At 51.6% G+C, this 20,985-nt stretch overlaps 1 protein-coding gene and 1 long non-coding RNA gene across 3 annotated transcripts in view; both read right to left on the bottom strand.

Annotated features, from left to right (window-relative positions):
• Nucleotides 1–19,239, bottom strand: part of FERMT2 (FERM domain containing kindlin 2) — a 51,586-nt gene extending 32,347 nt beyond the window's left edge. Inside the window, exons 1-2 of one of the 2 annotated variants that reach the window (XM_072863729.1) lie at nucleotides 18,866–19,239; nucleotides 401–634 (exon numbers count right to left, since the gene is read on the bottom strand). In XM_072863729.1, the coding sequence (XP_072719830.1) occupies nucleotides 401–634; nucleotides 18,866–19,022 (391 nt within the window). In that variant the 5' untranslated portion in view covers nucleotides 19,023–19,239. The remainder of the gene's footprint in view (nucleotides 1–400; nucleotides 635–18,865) is intronic. The other variant, XM_072863730.1, reaches the window with a different exon arrangement.
• Nucleotides 19,240–19,763: 524 nt separating this feature from the next.
• On the bottom strand, nucleotides 19,764–20,985 carry LOC140652667 (uncharacterized). The gene is made up of 3 exons (XR_012042904.1): nucleotides 20,786–20,985; nucleotides 20,022–20,241; nucleotides 19,764–19,913 (listed from the first exon to the last, which is right to left on the bottom strand). It is a non-coding gene; the product is annotated as an uncharacterized lncRNA (long non-coding RNA).

The raw sequence follows: 20,985 nt of genomic DNA, 5'->3' as shown, positions 1-20,985 counted from the left end.
TCAGGGTTTGTTTTTCATCTAGCACATAAATTTGCAGAAAAAATGATGACCCAACACCAGCAGCTTTAACATAAAGCAGGGCTGCTACTGCCTCGCCTAAGACAAAACCGAGAACAGCCTTGCTATGAAACAGAATTCAGCACAGAAAACGTGTTTCTTCTTACACTTGTGGTACGATCGGTCCCCTTATTTAAGTATTTGCACGTAAAAGATTAGATTTGCAAGGGAAAAAGAGCGGATGTCTGGGCTGCTCGATGCCCAGGTGACTGTTGGGTGTTTGAAGCTGGAAAATACCATCAATTCAGTAAATTTATGAGATGAGCACACGCGCCGAAGGAGAGGCAGGAGCTAAACCAAACGACAACCTCCCCACTGGCAGCTTTCGGCACTCGCTACTTACTGAACGTTTTGCAGATGTCAGAAACCGCCTTGAAGACCCTGTCCGAGAAGTTGACTTTCACCTTGACGTACTTCATGTTGGGCAGCTGAAGGCGAAGCAGCTTGTGCTGAGGTGTGAACTGGAGCTTGGCATCAGCCTGTATCCCGTATTTGTCCAACGTCCAGTGCGTTTTAAGGAGCCAAGTTTTCTTCTTTTCCCACCACAGCGCGTGATCCGACCAGTCTTTCTTGACATCTAGAACAAGGAAATTATTTTACCAGTTAAAACCGCGACCAGAATTAGCCTTCAAAAGACAAAAGCAGAAGTTTAAATGCATTTAACCGAGAAGCGGCTATCGATCCAAAAATGCCGGCAGCCCTTTTCAGATACAAATAAGTGCTTGTACCCCATAGCATCCAGAAGCCACCTTGGAGATAAAAGTAGGAAAGAACCCAAGAGGAATAAAGGTGAGACACGACGTGTCCGTGGATCACTCAGCCTGCCAGCAATGAGGCTGGAGCATGAAGCCAAGGGGCTCATGAACAACCTGACACCTTCCCTGGGAGGGGTTTTGCACAGCTTTTTAGGTTAACTATCAATTCTTGGGTTTCCCCATCCCCACCACGTAGGACACCTGCGCTACCCGAAGGGGAGTCCAGCCACCTGGGCACACACAGAACGCAGAACTAGAAGGAGGCCTGCAAGAAGAATTCAACACCGCGTCTTCTCCAGGCCTTTCAGTTTCTACAAACGAAACTGGAAAATTCCTAAATTAAACTAAAAGTTACTTCCCAAAGGAACAACAGAGCAAAACCCAACAGCCACGTCTCCTTCCAGCAGGGATGTAACCATGGGGTCTTTGAAGGTCACGTCCAGGTTGGAAAGCATTTGGGGAAGCAAAGCATGGTGATAACTCCCAAAGACAGCCACTATGCAATATTTTCCCTAACACCCACAATATTTTTTGCTAACACCTGCTCTGCTCTCCTCACAGCCCCCTGCCATTCCTGCAGAGCATCTTCCAGTCCGACAACCACCGACCGGCCTTAACGGTGCAATGTCCCCCCACCACGCAGGAGAAAGGGAAGGAGATGGGGAGGGAATGATCCAGACACTGCAGCTGCATTTTGTAAAGCTCTGCTTAGCCTAAACCCTCCATCTCCAAAAATACTGACCGGGGGGTGTGTCAGCATCGACGGCGACAGCCAAAGCTCTCATTTCAAAGGAAAAACCAAACGTTTCCGCAGGATGTCATCTGGGCAAGCACACGAGAACCTCAAGAGGCTGCAGGACAAGTTACAGGGTGACTTCTGCACTCGCTATTGCAAATGATAGAGTTACCAGTAAGTTTTGAGCTTATGGGCTTTGTATGAGGATTGTTTTAATTTTCATAATAAAAAAAGAAGCTTGAAAGCAAGGCACTTTTCCAGGTTAAGGCACTGGTAATAAAATAATCCATTTTCAGCTCCAGATCCTCCTCAGATCCCGGATTCCCAACACGAAGCATCAGTTTAAGCCAAATTAAAACTGCCAGCTGACTTTTACGGCAACAGCTCCTTCCTCCGTCCTTCGGCATCGATGCTCGTGCGTGGCGGGGCACCAGCCGGAAAGCAGGGGCGAACCCAGCAGAGTCCAGGGGCGAAGCCCCAGCAGACACACCACCAAACGGGCTGAAGGCACCGAGGAACACGCTCCAGGACAGACATCACGAAGACTATCCCCGTGAGCCACGTCTGAACTTAATCAAGATGAGAACAGTGTGACAAACAAAGTTTTTGCTGTCCCTATCTGAAAATGGGATCTCGATCTCAGAGTTACTGAGAAAAGCCAGCAGAAGCTTTTTTTTCTTTGAACTCCTGGTATAATGGCATAATCATGCAGCCAGAAAGTCAAAATGTTCAGCTAGACTTTTCAACAGCTTTGTACAATCAAATTAAACAAAACCAAATATAGAAAAGCATGCAAACTTGCACAAGCCTTGGCTACTCTCAAAAAAATCTGAGAAATCATTACAATGGACTTTGGTAATGAAGTCCAACTTCTGCCCTACTGAAAGCTGAACCAATTGGCACTGAAAGTCTGGGGGGAGAAAAAATAAAAGGCATTTTGAATCACTAACATTTATGCCTAACAGAAGGGGATTTGGGTTTACGCTGCAGATTAACCTTTCAGGCCATGGCACAAATATGCACAGCATCGTCTTTCGGCCGGAGAGCAATTAACACTTTGAATTAACAGTGAGATGTTGGCTATGGCCAGAAAGGTAAAGGTCTGTGGCTGCCCCACGGGGTAGTTATATATAAAAGAGCTTGGCAAACGTTTAGCAGCTGACTCGTGGTGTTGAGTTTAACATGTTGACAAGAAACCTTCGGTGCTTTGCAAGGCAGCTGGTGTGACCCAGGGCTTGGAGCAATCCCTGCACGCTGGGGAATGCCAACCGCCTGGTTAAATCTGATCAAAGGTTTATAAATCTTCACCAGGGTCCCAATTCATGAGTTACTGATTCGTCAGGGTTACGGCTTTATGACAAGGCTTATTATTTCAGCTCAGTCTTTTCCCATTTACTACTCTCAGTCGCAGGACTGGGCCCTTTGTATTTATGGAAAGCAAGCTGAGAGCCCGGGTAAGTCTCCGAGTGCTGCAAACTCATTTTAGAGATCCCAGACCTCGAATTCAAAAGGTTACTACAGGTCCAAAGCCACGCTGCAAATCTCACCGGAGCTGTTTGCAGATCCAGAAGCCCCTCTGAGCTGCTAAATGCTACTTGCACATCCCTGAGCTGCTATTTCCAGCCACGAATCTACCAGCCTTACGGCAACGCTGTCACGCAGAGAAGCAGAAATGGTCAGAGCCAGCAAGCGTTCATCAGCGTCTCAATCAAAGCAAATAGGAAAAGAAACAGGCTGGTACAGTGGGATGGGAAAATCCACCCATGTGAGTCTAAATCAGGCTGATTCCTGCTTATGGCATGGCAGGGGGAGAGGAACACCAGAGCCACCAGGACTTAGGTGTCCTCAAGTGCAATAAAAAAGCATCTTCCCATCATGGTCATCTTGGGCAAAGGAGAGCAGAGAGGGATTCCTGGAAATGAGCTGTACACATTTGCTAGGGTCACACCAAATCGTTGCCATCAGTGCTCCCCTTCCAGGCAAGGAACCGGCCAGGCGAAGGCTGCGGGGCAGCCCGGCGGGCTGCGGAGATGTGGAGGCTGGAGCCGTCGGCATCAGCTGGAGCACGGGTCGGGGACAGGGAGCTCCGGGAACCCAGCCCCAGCAGCAGCGCCTGCGGGAAAGGGAAGCACGGCGCTTCCTTCCCGGCATCAAAAATAATCCCTGCTCCCCGCTTCCTCCACCTCCCCGCGGAGCCTGAACCGAAACCTCAGCTGCCAGGAGCCCGGGAGGCAAATACAAAACCAGGTTCTTCCTAAAAAAAAAAAAAAAAAAAAAATCACACCCAGCTGTGATTTTTTTTGGAGGAAGAACCTGGTTTTGCATTTGCTTCCCAAAACTGTGCCAAGAGGCAGAGACGCAGCACGGGTGATGCTGAGGACATTTTGTACAGCAAAACCCACGGAGCAAACTTGCTGTCCACCTTGAAAAGCTGTTCAGACAGTCCTGCAAATGCAAGAGGCATCTTAAATCACCCAGATGGCTGCAGAGACCTCTGCGAGGACAGAACATTACGAGAAAAGATGAAGAGCTGCTCAATAAAGTGTTTTACATCTTAAACACCCTTAGCTTTCAATTCATGCCGGTACCTCGCCGCAGTCACATCGCACCCGCTTGTCCAGCATAATTACAATTGCAGATTTTTATTCCCGCAGCTACCACTAAATACACATCTAGAATTCAAGTAGCAGAAAATAAGTCTTCACTGAGATGCACCCAAAGTGAATTTTAATTCTGGGCTTGCTCCTGCACGGATACACACGTACACAGCTACCATTTAAGCAACAAAGCCAACTTTTGGTGAAGTGCAGAGAAGATCGGGGCAGCCCCATCCGCTCTGCCTGATGGCCCATTTAACCCAGGAGCCGGCTGCTCCAAACTCTTTCCCTCTGCCCATCCGTGGATTTTAAAAGGCCCTTTTCTGCTCCGCTTCTGCAGCGGCTATTGAACCTCCCTTCTTCAGAAGCGTTACCGTCACTTGGCAGGCTCTCTGTGCGAGCTTATGACTTACTAGCAATAGTATACAAGTCTCCGGCGTTACATAAACACTGTATTTGCCTTGTTATTTCAGGATATCCCCTATTGCAGATGGGCCCTCCTTCCATGCACCGCTCAGAACAAAAGAGCCCCGATATGACCGACTAAACCTCTTTCCCTCCCCCCCGCCTCCCTGGCACACGGTTAAACCCCATTAGATTGATATTTGGAGAGCAGGAATCTCCAGCAGCGGTGGGTTCCACCTCTGGGAAAGGCTCCCGCGGGGCAGCACCAGATCCCCTTTCGCACCCACAGCCCCGATTAAATCCGTCGGACAGCAGAGAGCCTACGAACACCTCCATCACCTTAACATCGGAGGCAGATTATTAGAAAGCTCCTGCATAAGCTTGAGGAGGTACGTAGGGAGCTTCGGCAAGCCTGTCGGGTTTGCGTCACGTTTTTTGTTTGATTTTTGGAAACAGAGATTTGCAGCTGAAGCTGGTTTCCCTGCAATGCTCTTCACCTTAGGAGGGGCGGCGGATGCAGCCAAAGCAGTTTCAGTTCATTTCTTAATTATAAGCGATGGCTTTTAGAGCAACGGATTCAAGTCTTCAGCCTTCCCGGGGGAGCAATATGGAAGGATCATCCTCCTGCGGTACAAAACACGGCACAACCAAAGCCCATCCATCCCCCTGGTTGTTTTTCCACAGGAGCAGAATTAGCACAGCAGCCCTCCCCGGTCCTGGCTCTTCCCCAGCGGTGAGCGTGCACCAGGGGTGCCTTCAACGATGATTATTCCTGCTGGGGTCTAGTCACGCTCGGGAAATTGGGGTAGCAAAACACCTTTCCATTACCCACACAATACCTCAAACTGATCTATATATACACACACACAAAAGTATTACGTATATAAATGTACATATATACACATTTACATCATATATATACACATATATAAAATCTATGCGTATATAATATATATACACACAAAATCTATGCGTATATAATATACACACACACATAAAATCTATGCATATATAATATATACACACACAAAATCTATATTAAATAAAATATATATGCACGTGTGTCATCTATACACACACATATGTTTATACAGACACACATATATATATAAATGCTATATATATAAAAGATACGGTGCAAGGACTGAAACCAACTCACAAGCCAAGCATTTCCTCTCGCAAAAAGTGATTTTTGTACTTGGTAATTGACTGAGGGAAAAAAAAAAAACAAACCAACAACTTTCCAGCTTTTCTATGAGTTTGGTGCAGATGGGCTGAAATTGGTCGAGGGTTTTTATAAGCACAGAATAAAAAAAAAAAACCCACAGTGGGTTGCATTTCTTTTTTTTTTTTTAATTAATATGCAACACACATTTTATTGAAAAAAATACAGATGTGGACAGCACATTTAAAACTCTGACTGCAGGCAGCTCGAGAGGCAGCTGGGAGATTAAAGTACCTTTCAGCTCAAATACCTGCTGATAACGCATTAATCCAGCGCTCGCAAGCCCCGAGGAGCGGCCAGGGGCTCTCCAAGCCAGAGGCTGGGTGTTGGCTGGTTACACACCCCTCTTGGAAAACCGGCGGGGAAGAAAAACTCCTTCAAAGGCAAAGAGACCTCCAGCAATAAATAGGTGGGGAGTGCCCCGTGTGTCCTGGGCGAGCTCGATGGGAGAGGATGCACCCTCCCCGGTCGCCCTCCTGTCCCCTCGGGATGCCCCGCATGGCCACCGTGCGTGGAAAGCAAGGCAGAAGTATCTGACGACTTGAAAAGGAGAGAGATTTCAGACTAAAAGTTAAAAAGAGGGGAGGGAAAAAAAACCCCTGAACGACACCAAAAATCGTTGCACCTCATGTGGTTGCTTTGGTAGGTTTTCCTTTTCCACGTAATATCGAGCAGCGTGTGCCACTGCCGTCTGAAGGCATTATCTTCGCGTCACGCAAAAAATCAGGGGCTATTGCAAATGTTCCCGAAACATTCAGAAATACCAAAAAAAAAGGCTAATTGGGTGCATGGAGCAGGACAGAGGCACCGGGGTAGGGCAAGAATAAAGACGCGTTTTACAGCCGAGAGCGCTGCTGAAGGTCCTGCTCCAGCCAGCGCCTGCTCTCATGGTCATTAATATTATTTACTTTTCAGAAACTACCGATACAACCATTAAATACCGCTGCGTTTCCTTCCCCCACCTGCGGACGCTGGTGCAGGGATTGGCTTCTGCATCTGCGGCTCGGATCCAGACCCCCGCGGTTTGCTGGGGAGAGCTGCAAGATCATCGCTTGCTTTGAAAAGTCCTCCCAACCTCTGCAGGGATTGGGATTTCATGAGATAGAGGTGCCCAGGCTGCAACGCTGGCCCGTGGACCCGCTGCGACCCTACAATGCCATTTTAGGCTAACATCGTCGCAGTCAACAATATGGCAAAAAAAGCCAAGCCAGCATTTTAAAAAATATATGCAAAAATATATTTTTCTATGTATTCATCTATGTATTTATTTTTATATATAAAATACAAATTTATATTTATATATATAAATTTATATATATAAAAAAATACGGGTACAGCTATGTGCGTGTACACATACACACACAAAGCTGTGCCCATATTTTACGGGTGTATATATATATACACACACACTTATCTATATATCTGAACCCATTGCTCCCTACGGGGAGGGACGGGACATCGCCGCCTCGCTGCTTGCGCTGACCTCTTTAAACCCAGATTCCTTCAAACAGGCCAAAGCCACTCCTTCCAGGACAATTACGGAAAAAAAAAAATTAAAAACAGAGCTGTTTTTCATTTATCTTGAGTCCAACAGAAATGCTGATGTGTATTGCTGGCTGACACGGTCGCCGTCTTGGGGCAGAATCTACTTTTTTCGTGTGGATTTGAGTCTTTTGGGGTATGGTGTGTGTTGGAGTAGACCCCCCTCCACCCCCCAAAGGGGATTTAATTGCAGAGCAAAGTTCAAAATGGAACAAAAATCCTTCCAGCCTCTGGGCACGACACTTGAAAAATTATACTTTGAAACACAGAGATAAACATCCCATTAAATGTTTATCAGACTGCTGTAATAAAGCTGTAGCCACGACAATCTGATGCTCTTGGTACTAATAAGACTTAATAAGGGGTTTTAATCACCTGCCCCATAATGAAAAATGCTATGAAAAATGCTAGAAATGAAGAATAGCTATGAAATTCATGCTATGAAAAATACAGTGTACAGCAGCCACTCTGCAGCAACTACCTGCAGAAGGGCTTTTACCCATGGGTAAATACAAAGTGGTACCTCAAATTCTCCTGTACCTACCACCACGGGCAGCTATCACCACTATTTTATCCTACTTTGTCTTCAGGAGAACAAATGTTCAGGAGAACATCTAAACACACCTACGGAGGTGTCCAAAACAGGGCGGATCTGTGCTGGAATTTAAATTTAAATGACCATTTCTTGCATGAAAAATAGTTTGACATATTGTTAAAAAAAAAAAAAAAAAAAAAAAAAAAAAGAAGGACAAAAGCAGCCTTGTTCCCAACTCTGTGATTCCCGTGAGCGTGACCCAGCGCAGGAGACCTCCCTCTTGTCCCGGCGTGCCGGGGCCACGCGTGGTTCACCGCTGCGAAATCCTGACGTCAAAGCACGCCGTGTAGTCGCAGAGAGCTATTCAAGAACAATGAAAAAAAGACGGAGGAGAAAAAAAAAAACCCAAACCTGTGGAGGACACTGAGCACATCAGGACACAACGCTGAATGCAGATGTTCAATGCGTTCTTGCTCAGGAAAATTATGGAGTGTCTTCCGCTGATGAGGGAACGTGCTGCTGCACTGCTGGAAAAAGCAGCATCCTTTTATTGGGTTTATAAGTGAGGTTTACAAGGGCAAGCCCACATCTTGCCGGGGCAGGGACGGTAACTGAAGCGCCGAAGAGGTGACAAAAAAATGCAGCGGTCAATCTTTTTGTCGCTCAAAACCAAACCCTCCTCCTGACGAGCCCACCATGCCACCAGCCCAGCAACGAGGCAAAAGCCCCCATGAAATGTCACTGCTTGGTTTCTAAATCATCGGTGGTGTTTTAGAATCCACGTGCGGGCGCCGTACAAGCCCACGCCATTGATAAGCATCTCTGCAGAAGCACCAGGCTGATACGTCGAACCCAAATGGCCCCGAAACGCTGCTCCTGGCAGCTCAGGGTTTTGCTCCTCCGCACTCGCCTGCCTTCAAGCATCTCTGCCGGAGCCAGGTCCGCACACAGGCTTTGGGGAGAAGAGCTAATCCTGACGAGCCTGAAAGTTACTTTATTATTATTATTATTATTATTATTAAAGTAAACTCTAGGAAGGAAGCTCTTTTCAGTGTTAATAGGATTACTCAACTAGCACTTGGAAATTTAATTCATTAAGATGCCACGGCAGTATCTACTACTTGCACTGCTAGTACTGAAACACAAATACTCCCTCCTCCTAGGGCTGAAATGATTTATCTCATGCCGACCACACCGACAAGCACCTTTGCCCTGAATGGATGCCACTGACCTGCGGAAAGAACAGCAAAACCCCCTTTAAATTTGCTTTACACCTCTGATGCTATCCCCCAAACGCAAAAGGCACAGGCGATCTGTACCACAAGCTGTGAACCCAGCATACGGTGTTTGCCCTAGAGGTTCCTACACACTTTTATGACGTTTTTACACATAAATTCAGCAGACATACATATATATATATATACAATCTATTTTATTTCTCAGCATCTATTGCAGCAGGAGGTCTATGGGTTTCTCCGAGCTGCTCCCCTGCTCTGTGCACCCATACCCAGCCCTGTTTGAAGCCCCGAGCAGGGAGAGCAGTCTTGCAGGGATGCTGAACCCAGCTGAAATGTCAGGACACCTTCCGGAGGAGCCGAAAGCCGGGGCCACCTCGGCTCCCCAACACCCCCCGCTAACCAGCACCGATCAGCTCAGCAAGGTCTTTGCAAGCGCCGAGCCGGCTGGCTTTACATCCTCGCACCAGCACCCCACAGCCATTTGGCTTGCTCACTTTTCTATGGGAGGGAATAAAGGAAAGCAAGGGTGGATTTTTTTTTTTTTAATGTTTTTTTTTTAAAAACGGGATCTTCACAGCCTGATTTTGCCGAGTGTTTCCCCCCACTTATCAAGCCCCCCTCCAGAGGAGGCTTTCACTGCCCGCTCCCTGCCTCCGACGGAATCACGACAAATGGCAGAAAACTCAATTAAGGAGCACGGTTTCCATGATTCATCCAGCACAAAATAGGAAGCATCAGACAGAAACACAGCAGCAGAGGAAGGAAGGAAGGAAAACCACTTCTCCGGGGAGCACTCAACTGCCTTGACTACCAGCCCTGGTGCTCCCTCACCCTCCAGCCGTGTATCACACTTCCCCTTCCCTCACCAAAAAGGAAAAGTGCCCCAGGGTGACGGTGCCAGCAGTCTGCAATCCTGACTCATCCCCAATGAACGTGCAAGGCATAACTGAGCCGGTCTCTGCCAAAAAGACATCATACCCGACAACGGAGCCAGAGGACGTTTGGCGGGACGGATGCATACGGCGGATAAAAGAGGACCGAAGGGCCAACCTGAATTCCCAACTTCTCATCTGAAGCTGCAGTCTTGCCAGGCAATTGCCCAAGTGCGCCTTAACGATGGTTATTCTCTGATAAAAGCTTAGTCCCCCGGAAAGTGAGGTTTGCAACCGTCGCGATGCCTCGGGCAGCCTCACCCCACACCAAACCGGCAAGCCAGCGCTGGTCCCTCTCCTGCAGACCAGGTGGGATCCTGGTCTGCAAGAGAGGGACACCAAACCTTCTGCGTTTCACCCACAGCGCATCCCCCCGGGCAGAGCACAAGCCATGGGGAAGGAGCCTCATCCCTCCCTGGCAGGGACAGCAGCCAAAAGCGCTTCGCGTGCCACCAGCCCTCCCTTGCACGTCTTGCGGAATGAGCTCCTGGGGCAAAGCAAGATTTGGGGTGAAGCTGGTCTCTCCCCTCGGTCCTTTGCAGAGCTATGGGGAGATGCCACAGGGAAAGGATGAAACCCTGCCATTTTTCTTATTTATTTCTGTATAAGTTAGCCCAAGCTCATTGATGCACGCAACACGCTTTTAAAGGGCTTTAAGACCTCTAACCTTGAGCTTGGGTCCACCTCACCCATCACACGACCAAGCTCAGGCACAAAAGCCGTAGGGTGGCGGAGAAGACAATTTCTGCCGCAGACGGCTCTCGAGCCGGACGTCGTGTGGAGCAAAGCTCTGTGTATCATCAGCGAGGAAGGGAAGCTCAGCAAGACAGCAATATAGCTCTTTCCAGGCAATTTCATAAAACGCAGACTTTCTAATTGAATTTGGAGTTTCGGCAATTAACCCTTCCCAAAGTACATACGCCTGCAGGGAGGAGGGGGAAAAGAAAGAAAACAACCACCAAACAAACAACGTATAATCGGCTGGTAAGAGATTTAAAATGTAATAATTGGCAAGATGAATTTTTGGTTGCTGTCTAGTTGTTCTGCAAGCTAAAAACCACCCGAGGTTATAAAGGGGAGGGTTTATGCAACTGCTGGTGTGCCTGTTTGCCTCCACGCACCCCCTCCCAACACTGTTCTCAACCTGTTGTCCAAATTCAGCCACGTTTTACTGAAAATTGGAGGTCTCCCAAGATCCCACCCGGTCTGCAGGAGAGGGACCATGCCGTGCACCCAGCTCCCGACTGAGGTTTACATTGGAATGGCCACCGAGTGCGAGCTGCACCCAGAGCTGCTGCAAACTTGCTGGAGAATGGGTGAGCGCAAGAAAAGCCGAGCAGCACAGTTCTCCAAAAATACAAAAGAAAATAAAAAAGCTTTCCTCTGGTTTGCTGGGCATTTCTCTTCCCCTGTCCCACCAGTTCTATGCAGCGGAAGCTCCAGCCTGGACAACCGAAACCGGAGCAATGTGCAAAAAGCAAACCTGGCCAAGAAAATTAAGTTACTGCAACTCTGCTCAAACTCGTTATTTCTCCATCCGGCAGGAATTTGGGGTTCTCAGTATTTTTCCGAATTATAACACCTGAAAAACCCTGAAAGCCACCGAGAACATTCAGAACCGAATCCCACCAGCTGAGAAGTTTTGCTCGGTTTTGTTTCTCTGCCCCTTTCTAAACTATCGGTTAATTCACATTTCAGAACAAGAACAAAGAAATGCATCTTCTTTAGGAGGTTTTAACAATACGAGACTTTTCCCCCCCAAGCATGCCCAGGGCTGGACGCTGGGCTGAAGTCGGTGTGCCACGAGCTCCGTAGATCTCCTTCCTTCCCCTTGCCTGTAAGAAAAACCACCACCATAAAAAAAAATAACCCCCCAAACACCCAAAATAGGAGCTCGCAGTGGCAGTGTCACCGGTGATGTTGAAAGGACTGAAGTTTGCAGTGCAAACACTCCCTCTTCTCTTTCCCAACTCAGCAAACACTCCCTACATCCACAATTTCGTGCGGTTATTCACACTCCTTCCCTCCCCGCAACAAGAATCAGAGACCAAGGGTTAAAACTCAGGTTCCTGGTTTGCGTTTTATAATGTCCCATAGCGGGGTTGCAAGAAGTTGCTCACACACCCACAGCGGTCTGCAAGCTGCAAACTGACGACTACCAAATGCCATGTTTCTAAACCAAAAATCAGAGGTGAGGCACGATTTTACGCTGCTACCCAGAGGAGGATGGTGCCTGCTACGAATGCAACCATCGCACGTGTAACAGCACAGAAAGAGGGATCAGAAATCTCTGCCAGGGAACACCTGGAGACATTTGCCTTCTATCTGGAAATATTAAACGATTTTGAGTACAATTTGTTTGGGTTTTTATATGGTTGAGAGAGACTCGGACAGATGCCTGGGTAAAATGCAAGCCCTGATGGAGAAGGGTGGGGAAAAGGAAAGGATGGCTACGGGGGGAAAAAAAGATAGGGGGAAAAAAAAAAGGGGGAAGTGTGTGAATGTGATGATTTCTATTTTAGCTCGCTCGGAGTGACACGAGCGTGGCGAGTGCAGCTCCCCACGCCGGCTTCCCCGCACGCCTTACGTCAAATCGAAACCTGAGGGAGCTGGGAGAGGAAACTACTGATTTGGGCTGGGTGGGAGCAGCAAACCCAACAATTTCCTGTCTGTGGTACGACAAACCCAGGCTCTGGTATTCGCGGGAACGCCGCCGCCGCCTCCCACCCCGCTCGCTTCCCCCTCCGACTGGGATCTGTGTCATCGGCCGGGCTCTTTCAAGCCAAAGTGGATGGCTTGTAGTGAAAAAATTACAATTTTGCTTCTAAAGAGTCGTCGCCGCTCTGGGTAGAAATATTAATTGCCGTGACCGCAGCTTGGAGCTGCCTGCGTACGGCTTTTACGTACCCCCACCCCGAATTCCTCTAGTCATTGGCAGTTCAGATGAATATTCCACTTAGGCTAACAAAGAGGACGTTATTTGAGCCACGATCCTGCAATTTGGTGTGGGCCTACGTAGAAGCTTCCTGGAGTCAAAAGTTGGATGTAAAGTGAAGAGCCAGCCCCGCACGGATCAACGTGCATGGCCGGAGAGTGTCTGTGGTAATAGGCACTTGCATATTCTCACTTAAATGTCATTAAAAATGTGTTATTTGGAGGACGAGGATTCTGCACAGGTCACTAGCAAAGATATTAATCAAGTGGCAATATGTAAATGCAGGGCACGTTAGCAGCTCCGTGGGTCTCCTTGAAGATGCTGCTGAAGCGGGAGCATCTCTGCTGGGAGCATCCCTGCTGGGCAGCGTCGGGCAGCTTCCAGGGTACCACTTCCACCGCAAAATGGCCCAAAAACCCCGCACGTTTCTGGAGCAGGAGGACTTTTGTGCTCCGCAGCATGCCAGCTCCCCCCAGATCCCCCCTGCCTCTGTGCTCACCGCCCCACCTCCCACTGGCTGTGCAAGTTTTGCTGTTTAAAAGCCTGGGATGAGGTTTACCGGGGAAATCTGGAGCGGGGTCAGCGTGGAACGCCGGAGGAGTCCCGCCTGCCCAAACCACAGCAGCCCGAGCTGCCCTCAGCAGCAAACACCGTCACCATTTATCACGTTACTTGAGACAACCACTCACCACCCCGCCTCAAAGGGAATACAAACAGCTTCTCGCAAGCCTCCCGGCCATATTAAATGGCACTCAGAGTCCTCTCGTGAACGCCATGTACTTGAAAAGCAATATTGAGGAGTGACCGAGCGCTGATTTTGAAGCAAAACATCCGTCTCGTCTCGCTCGACAACTGACGGCCAGACGAGCATCTGCAGGTCTTGCAAATGAAGATGCTCAGCTGTCATCCTGGTGGCACGGACCGGAGAAATGCCCCGACCATACTCCAGACACCAAGCACTGATGCTCAAATAAGTATTTTTGGAAAGCGTGGCTACAATAAAACCCCTTCCTTTATTTTATTTTAGCCTCCAATCATTTCTCTTGCCTCCTCTAACAGCAAAGCACACGCGGTCACCCAGTGAGCCCCTACCCAAGTGTCCTTGGAGAAGTCCAAAGCAAAAGGAGCAAGTCACCTTCAAGACAGCACTGCAGACTCATCCTGCCTTGTGCTTGCAATAGAAATGGGCTGGGGCAAGGACCCTGCATTTCTCTTACACAGCCTTAAGCTGCTTCAAAGAGTTCATTCCAGTTTCAAGGCAAAGAATTTCCCCAGCAAGTCTCAGGATGGCTCGAAGCATTTATAAGCACTGCAAAACCTCAAACACAAACCTGGGGAAATCAATGACGCTGCGCTTTTCTTGGTGTTTTATTCATAACCCTTTACGGGGTCCATTAAGAAAAAGACTTTACAGGCAGAACACTAATATTGTCAATCGATCTTGTAAAGAGTACAGCTGAAGTCACTGGCAAAATAACACGGGCAGAGTCCATTCGATGGTGAACAGAGCCCCTCGGGTGAACCCCAGACACATTTGCAGGCTAAAACCAGCAAAAGAAAGAGCTCGACGTGCTCTGTCACCTAAAACAAAACACTCTGCATGTGACAACTGCTGTGCCGGTCCTCAGGTGACATCCCGCCCTCTCCCAAGCGATGGAAAGGAGATAGCGGAGGAGCTGCCAAGGGGAACAATGGAGTTTAAACCAGTTGCCCAAACCCTTATTGAAGACGTGAGTCACAAAAAACCCCAAGGCCTTAGAAGATGTCATCACTGCCCACCGTTATCAGCCGCCCTCTATCAAGGGCAGGGGGTTGCTTTGATATTTATCCCCGGTGCAGCCCGTGCGCCCACCCTGGCTCGATAAAACGGAGGTGCCGCCACGCCACGAGCCGTCCTCCCGCCTTGGCCGGGCGATGCAGCAAGCGTTAACGCCTTTCGGTCCAGAAGGACTATCGTAATTCCAAACCCAGCTGCCTTTTTTTTTTTCCATTCACTCAACTATTTTCTTCAGGTACAAACCCCTAAAGGTGCTCAGTCCTCCCCCAGCGCTCCCAGCGAGCCCCCGCAGCTGGAGCCGGCTGCCACGCACATACTGCCTGCAAAAGAAACCTCGACAGAAATCTGCATTTCCACGGCAAAACTTCTATCCACGGACTTTCTGAATCTGCTCAGTGCACATTTAGGTCATCTGTCTTAAGCCATTCCTCTGCCAGCCACCATTTGTCCCCCCTTCCCTGTTTCTGTCAGCTATTCTGTTATTCCCAGTACCGTACACGGCATCCCCCAAAGGCAATCCTGCCTTTAACGTATATCCCACAAAGCTCCTCCCAACTGTATTTCAAAAAAGCAGGGTTCTTTTTCTTGCATGTGTTTAAAACAGCCTTAAGTTGACAACAACAATAACCTGCGTTCACTTCCTTCCTTCCTCTGCTCCCTGTGATTTTAAGCCTCATTTTTTTGTTTGTAAGTCAATAGTGGCAAAATTCCTAAAAAACCCCCGGGTGAGCACCAGGAGTTTCCAGTACAGACCCCAACCCGCACAGACCAACTAAATACTACTGCTCTTAAAACCTCAGCAGGTTTTTTTGCCTGTTTTTCAGAGATGACTCTGCCAAGCACACGGCACGGCTCAATTAACGAAGTGGCTTAATCCAGCGGAGTGATAAATAACAGGGGAGCGAACAGGTCACTGCAATTCACTTGAGTAACCAGAATCCCTGTCTGCCGCTTGGGTTTCTTCCAATCCCTGCCTGCTTTAGTGACAGATTTTAATTGCCTATTCCCAAACAGCCCGACCGCAGCCGCTCTGCGCAGGCAAGGACCGACTCAACAAGATTTACTGATACCTGCAGCCTTGCGATTAGGGAGCAGAGACTTCCCTGCGTTCCTGCTCCGAGCATGGCATCCCAGCACGCATCCCCGTGCACCCCAGCCCTCTCCAAGGCAAAGGGCTGTTTACTGCGATCGTTTTCTCCTACAAACATCAGAAAATACTAGTGTAAATCTAGATTTTTTTTCCCCTTTTCCAAGCTCCCCTCACTGCGGGGAGGAGGGAAGGCATTTTTCCCCTCCGCTCGCTAATGGTTGAAGAGCTTCTACCAGCATCCTACAACCAGAGCGGGGCTGGTCTGCTGCAAATTCACGGCGATGCCCTAAGCTTCAGTGAAACTCTGGGCAGGCCACAAAAATCTGCTTTCCCTGCCCTTTGGCAGCACGAAGCCTACGGGAGGTTTGTCCCAATGGAGCCGGCAAACCCCTGCCCAAGGCACGGCCCCCCCTTCCTTCCTCCCCCCACGACGAGCAAGGGGAGCAGTCCATAGGGGATCCCAGAGCTGCAAGGAAACTTTAGTTTTAAGACATTTCCTTAAAACTCACAGCAAAAAATCTGCTTTGCAAAAGATGAATTTTTTTTTTTAACGCTGCGAGTTGTTAAAAAAGGGAAACAAACACCGGCAGGGACAGTAGGACGACGGGGAGGGACAGGTTAAAAATGCAGGGAAAGGGTTTCAACACGGAAAAATTGCAAAATTAATATATCTAGAGACGAAGCAGCGGCAGAGGCTGGATGAAGGAGGGCATTGAGGAGGCACACGAGGGCGAGAAGCGAGTCCCGTCCCACCCCGCTCTGCTAAACCCGACCCTGACAAGCTGGCAAGAGCTCAAAGAAGAGCCATAAAAATAATGAGAGGGCTGGAAGAGCTGACACGCAGGAAGATTAAAAGGAACTAAATACGTATAGCTTGGCTCGGTGACAAAAGCCAAGGGGAAAGGGAAGGCAACAGCCGGAGATATCCGTGGGTCCCGGCCGTCCCGGGGAGGGGGGCATTGGGGCTGAGCCCCCAGGGGAGCACCATCCCCGCTCCCCCCCGCCGGGGCCAGCGCTGCGGCCGCTGCATTCCTTCCCTCTAATACAATCCCTAATTTAACAAGTGGAGAGGATCCGGGCAAACACATTTGGGGGGGAATGCATTACGTCAGGTGCTAATTTAGGTCTTTGCTGGGCTTCGTCCCCACGCACGCGCCCGGCTTTCGGCACACGGGTCGGCCCCGACTTTGCTTCGGCATCTCCCAGCCCAGCTCAAAACCGAGGGGAGCATCGCTTATTCATTCGTGATCAAGGGGGTGACTTTTTAGCATTTCTAGAAAGCTGTTATTTTTTCTCCCTAGCCACTGAGTGCTCAACTTCAGCAAATCTTTCTGCAGCTCCAGCAGAAAAATCACAAAACAAATAAACAACAAAAAAAATCAAGTTTTCGGAGAGTCAAGGCTATCTCCAGCACGAGACCCTTTGATGCGAGCGCTTGCTTCCTTTTGAAACAAGCGTATTTATATCCGTCTCTTCCTTCCTTTAACTTCAGATAATTAATAAATCAAAACCTAAGCGTGGTGGAAGATGGTATTTTTAAAGCCGCACGAGGGCTTTGCGTTGAACCGGGACCTGCAAGGCGCAGCTGACAGCTCCGCTACTCCCACAGCCGCAGGCACGTGCGGGGACCTCGCAATTAATATTTTATTTGCACAATTACAGTCATCAGCCCGGACTATACCGTCGAGCAAACCCGGCCGAGCCATAAAGAGCTGATAAAAAGACCAGAGGGAGGTTTGGCGGGGCAGAGCTCCCCATGGCCGGCGGGTCGGGGCGCTCGCTTTCGGCAGGGAGCGCGCCCAAGCTGGCTCCTCCATCACAAAGCCATCCCGGCGGCTTCGGCCGCGCGTTCCCATGCGTCCCAGACAAACGGGCTCTTTGTCCAGGTACGCACCCAAAGCCACTGGACACCGTGGTGTCCCCGCTCCCAAGCCCCACTCCCCCCTCGCCCATGCCACCCCGTTAAGCACCCCGTGCTCGCAAAAGGGCCCTCGGAGGCGCTTTCCTCATCCAAAGCAGCGCAGAGCCAGCGACAACTTGCGAATTAAATTTTTCTGTGAACTGGAGAGCACCCATAAAAATCCCCCCACCCCTCCCACCCCGTAAGTGAAGACGTTTCCAGGCTCTGCGCAAAATCCGGGGTGCAAAGCAGCCGGCGACGGGGGCTGAGGCCCCGCCAGAGGCAAAGCGGCCCCGGGGTGTCCAAGCTGGGCTGGGTCGGGCCCGAGGCGGTTAGGAGGCGGCAGCGCGGGGTGCTGGCTGGGCGCATGGGGGTGCCGGGGCTGGGGGGGCCCTGCTGGGCCGGCGGAGTGGGAGCTGCTAGGGAAGAGCACGGAAGGGTGCATGGGGGAGAGGGGCAGCCCGGGGCTGGGGTGCTGGGGTAGGGTCCTAGGGCAGGCAGGGTGCTGAGGGGCAGGGTGCTGGGAGTGAAAGCACAGTACCGGGGCAGGGTGCTGGGTGCTGGTGCAGGGTGCTGAAGCACAGCACTGGGGCAGGGTGCTGGGGCAGGGTGCTGAGTGCTGAAACACAGCACTGAGGCAGGGTCCTGGGTGCTGGGGCTGGGTGCTGGAGCACAGCACTAGGGCAGGGTCCTGAGTACCGGGGCAGGGTGCTGGAGCACAGCACTAGGGCAGGGTCCTGAGTACCGGGGCAGGGTGCTGGAGCACAGCACTGGGGCAGGGTGCTGGGGCAGGGTGCTGGGTGCTGAAGCACAGCACTGGGGCAGGGTCCTGGGTGCTGGGGCTGGGTGCTGGAGCACAGCACTAGGGCAGGGTCCTGAGTACCGGGACAGGGTGCTGGAGCACAGCACTGGGGCAGGGTCCTGAGTACCGGGGCAGGGTGCTGGAGCACAGCACTGGGGCAGGGTCCTGAGTACCGGGGCAGGGTGCTGGAGCACAGCCCTGGGGCAGGATGCTGGGCGCTGGGGCACAGCAACGCGGCAGGGTGCTGGGTGCTGGGCGCTGAAGCACTGCACTGGGGCAGGGTGCCGGGAGGATGGCGGGGCAGGGTGCTGGCTGGGTGGGGGGTGCCGGGGGACTCACCGAGCTTCTCGACGAGGCGCAGCATGACGCCGCCGATGTGGATCTCGCCGGTGACCCGCAGGGTGACGTCGCGGCCCAGGTCGGTGACATGGACGCTCAGCTCCCACGTCCCGTCGGCGTAGCAGCCGTCCGGCATGCGGATCCCGTCCAGCGCCATGGCCCCGGCCTCCTGCGCCGCCAGCCGCGCCTCACCGCCCGCCCGCCCGCCCGCCGGCACGGCTCGGCTGGGCTCGGCTGGGCTCGGCACAGCCCGCCTCCGCGCCCGGGGGGTGGGATGGGGGCGCGGTGGGGCGGGATCGGGGGGTGCAGCGCTGCCCCGCCGCCCCCCAGCCGCTGCCTGCGGGGCCGCCGCGGGAGGAGAAGGGGCGGGCGGGGAGAGGGGGGAGGAGGAGGAGGAGGAGGAGGAGGAGGAGAGGGAGGAGGAGGAGAGGGAGGAGGAGGAGAGGGAGGAGGAGGAGAGGGAGGAGGGGGAGGAGGAGGAGGGGGATAATAATTAAAGGAAAAACGCGCCCCGCGCCGCCGGGCCCCTTGGCCTTTTATGGAAGCGAAGGACGGAGCAAGCGGGGGCCGCTCCAACATCCGGGACTCGCCGGGGGGCGGCCCGGCTCGGCTCGGCTCGGCTTTGCCCGGCCCGGCTCGGCTCGGCTCGGCTCGGCCTGGCTCGGCTCGGCCTGGCTCGGCTCGGCTCGGCTCGGCCCGGCCCGGCCCGGCTCGGCCCGGCCCGGCGCGGTGGTCGGCGGTCCCGGGGCGGGCGGAGAGGGGAGCTCCAGAGCCGGCCCGGAGAGCGTCCTCTAGGGCCGGTGGAAGCTCCGTGTCCCAAACACGCGTGGATGCTGTGGGCGCCTTTCCGCGGCAGCCTTCCCCCCCTGCTGCGTCAGGGTTTGGTTTTTTTTTTTTAAGAGTGCCCATTGAAAAGCCCCTAATTCATAAGCAAAACGTCTCCCGTCAGGCAAACCCCTTACCTTAGCGTCGCAGCCCACGGCCCGCGCCGTGCCCGCGCTGAGGCTGGGCGATGTGCTGACCCCCTCCATCCTTATCATCTGTGAATCTAGGAAATAGGAACTGTCTCTAAATAAGAGTCTGAGCCGGCACAAATGGAGAGAAAAAAAAAAAAATATTATCCGCTTCCTGTAGCCCTCCACCCAATGATACATACATCCCGCCAAGGCAACCGGGCTTCCTGAAAACCCGTCACACGGGAGGAGCTGCGCTGCGAGGTCCAGCGCGGTGGTCGGTGGCGGCGGGCAGGATGTATCCCGCACCGTGCCGGGCGATGGGAAGCCGTGTCCCGTGAAAGCCGTGTCCTTCCCGGCAGCCTCGGGGATGGCTCTGCCAGCGCGGAGCTTTCTCCACGAGCACCGTTCTCATGTCCTTTGCTGGCGTGAAGGCAACAAAAACCTCTTAATGGGGATGATACCTTGCCACCTTTTCACTTTTGCTGTTACAATGGAGATATTTATACAGGGCTGTTCCTCTGTTTTCCCATAGACATGAATAAAAGCTTTCCCAAAGTTGGTCTGGGCAGAGTAAGCCAGGTTTTACACATAAACAGCGCGGAGGATTTGGGCTAACGTGGCCGATGCTGCCAGAGGGAAATTGGGTAACGCTGCCCCAAACGGCGGGCGGACGGGCAGCAGATTGACCTCCCCCACCAAATCCCCCTGGGGCCTTAATCCCGGTCAATGTAACCCCCGCCTCATCCCCCCAAACTTAGAAGCTGGAGCATAATTTACAGGGTGACGGCTTGGGAGGGCAGGGGAAAGCTGGTCTGTAACAATAAAGCTTTCACAGATTGTATCTCGGTGTTCTTCCAGCGTAAAACAATAGGGCGATAAATAGAAAGGGTTACTCTCGACCCAAAGGGTTTGGACAAGCTTCCCAGCTGATGCAATTCAATACGGCTCCGCCGAAGCTGGTAACCTTTTAGTACAGCTGATTGCACGCCGTGGGGTAGAGGCTGCTGGTTCCTTGCGCTCTTAAAACCATTTGTGGAGTTTCTCTTTCCCTGAGGACGGGGCAAGCCGCTCTCTCTGCCCTCTCCGTCCCGGCCGGGGCCAGGCACTGCCGTCCCCGGGGCTCTCCTTTCCTCCCAGCGCCGCTGCTCGGCGGTGGGTGTGCGG

The sequence above is a fragment of the Ciconia boyciana genome, chromosome 6 (assembly GCF_034638445.1).
Source record: "Ciconia boyciana chromosome 6, ASM3463844v1, whole genome shotgun sequence".
In the NCBI taxonomy this organism is placed as follows: Eukaryota; Metazoa; Chordata; class Aves; order Ciconiiformes; family Ciconiidae; genus Ciconia; species Ciconia boyciana.
The sequence above is the reverse complement of the archived record's forward strand: the minus strand, read 5'-3'. Positions and strand labels throughout refer to the sequence as shown.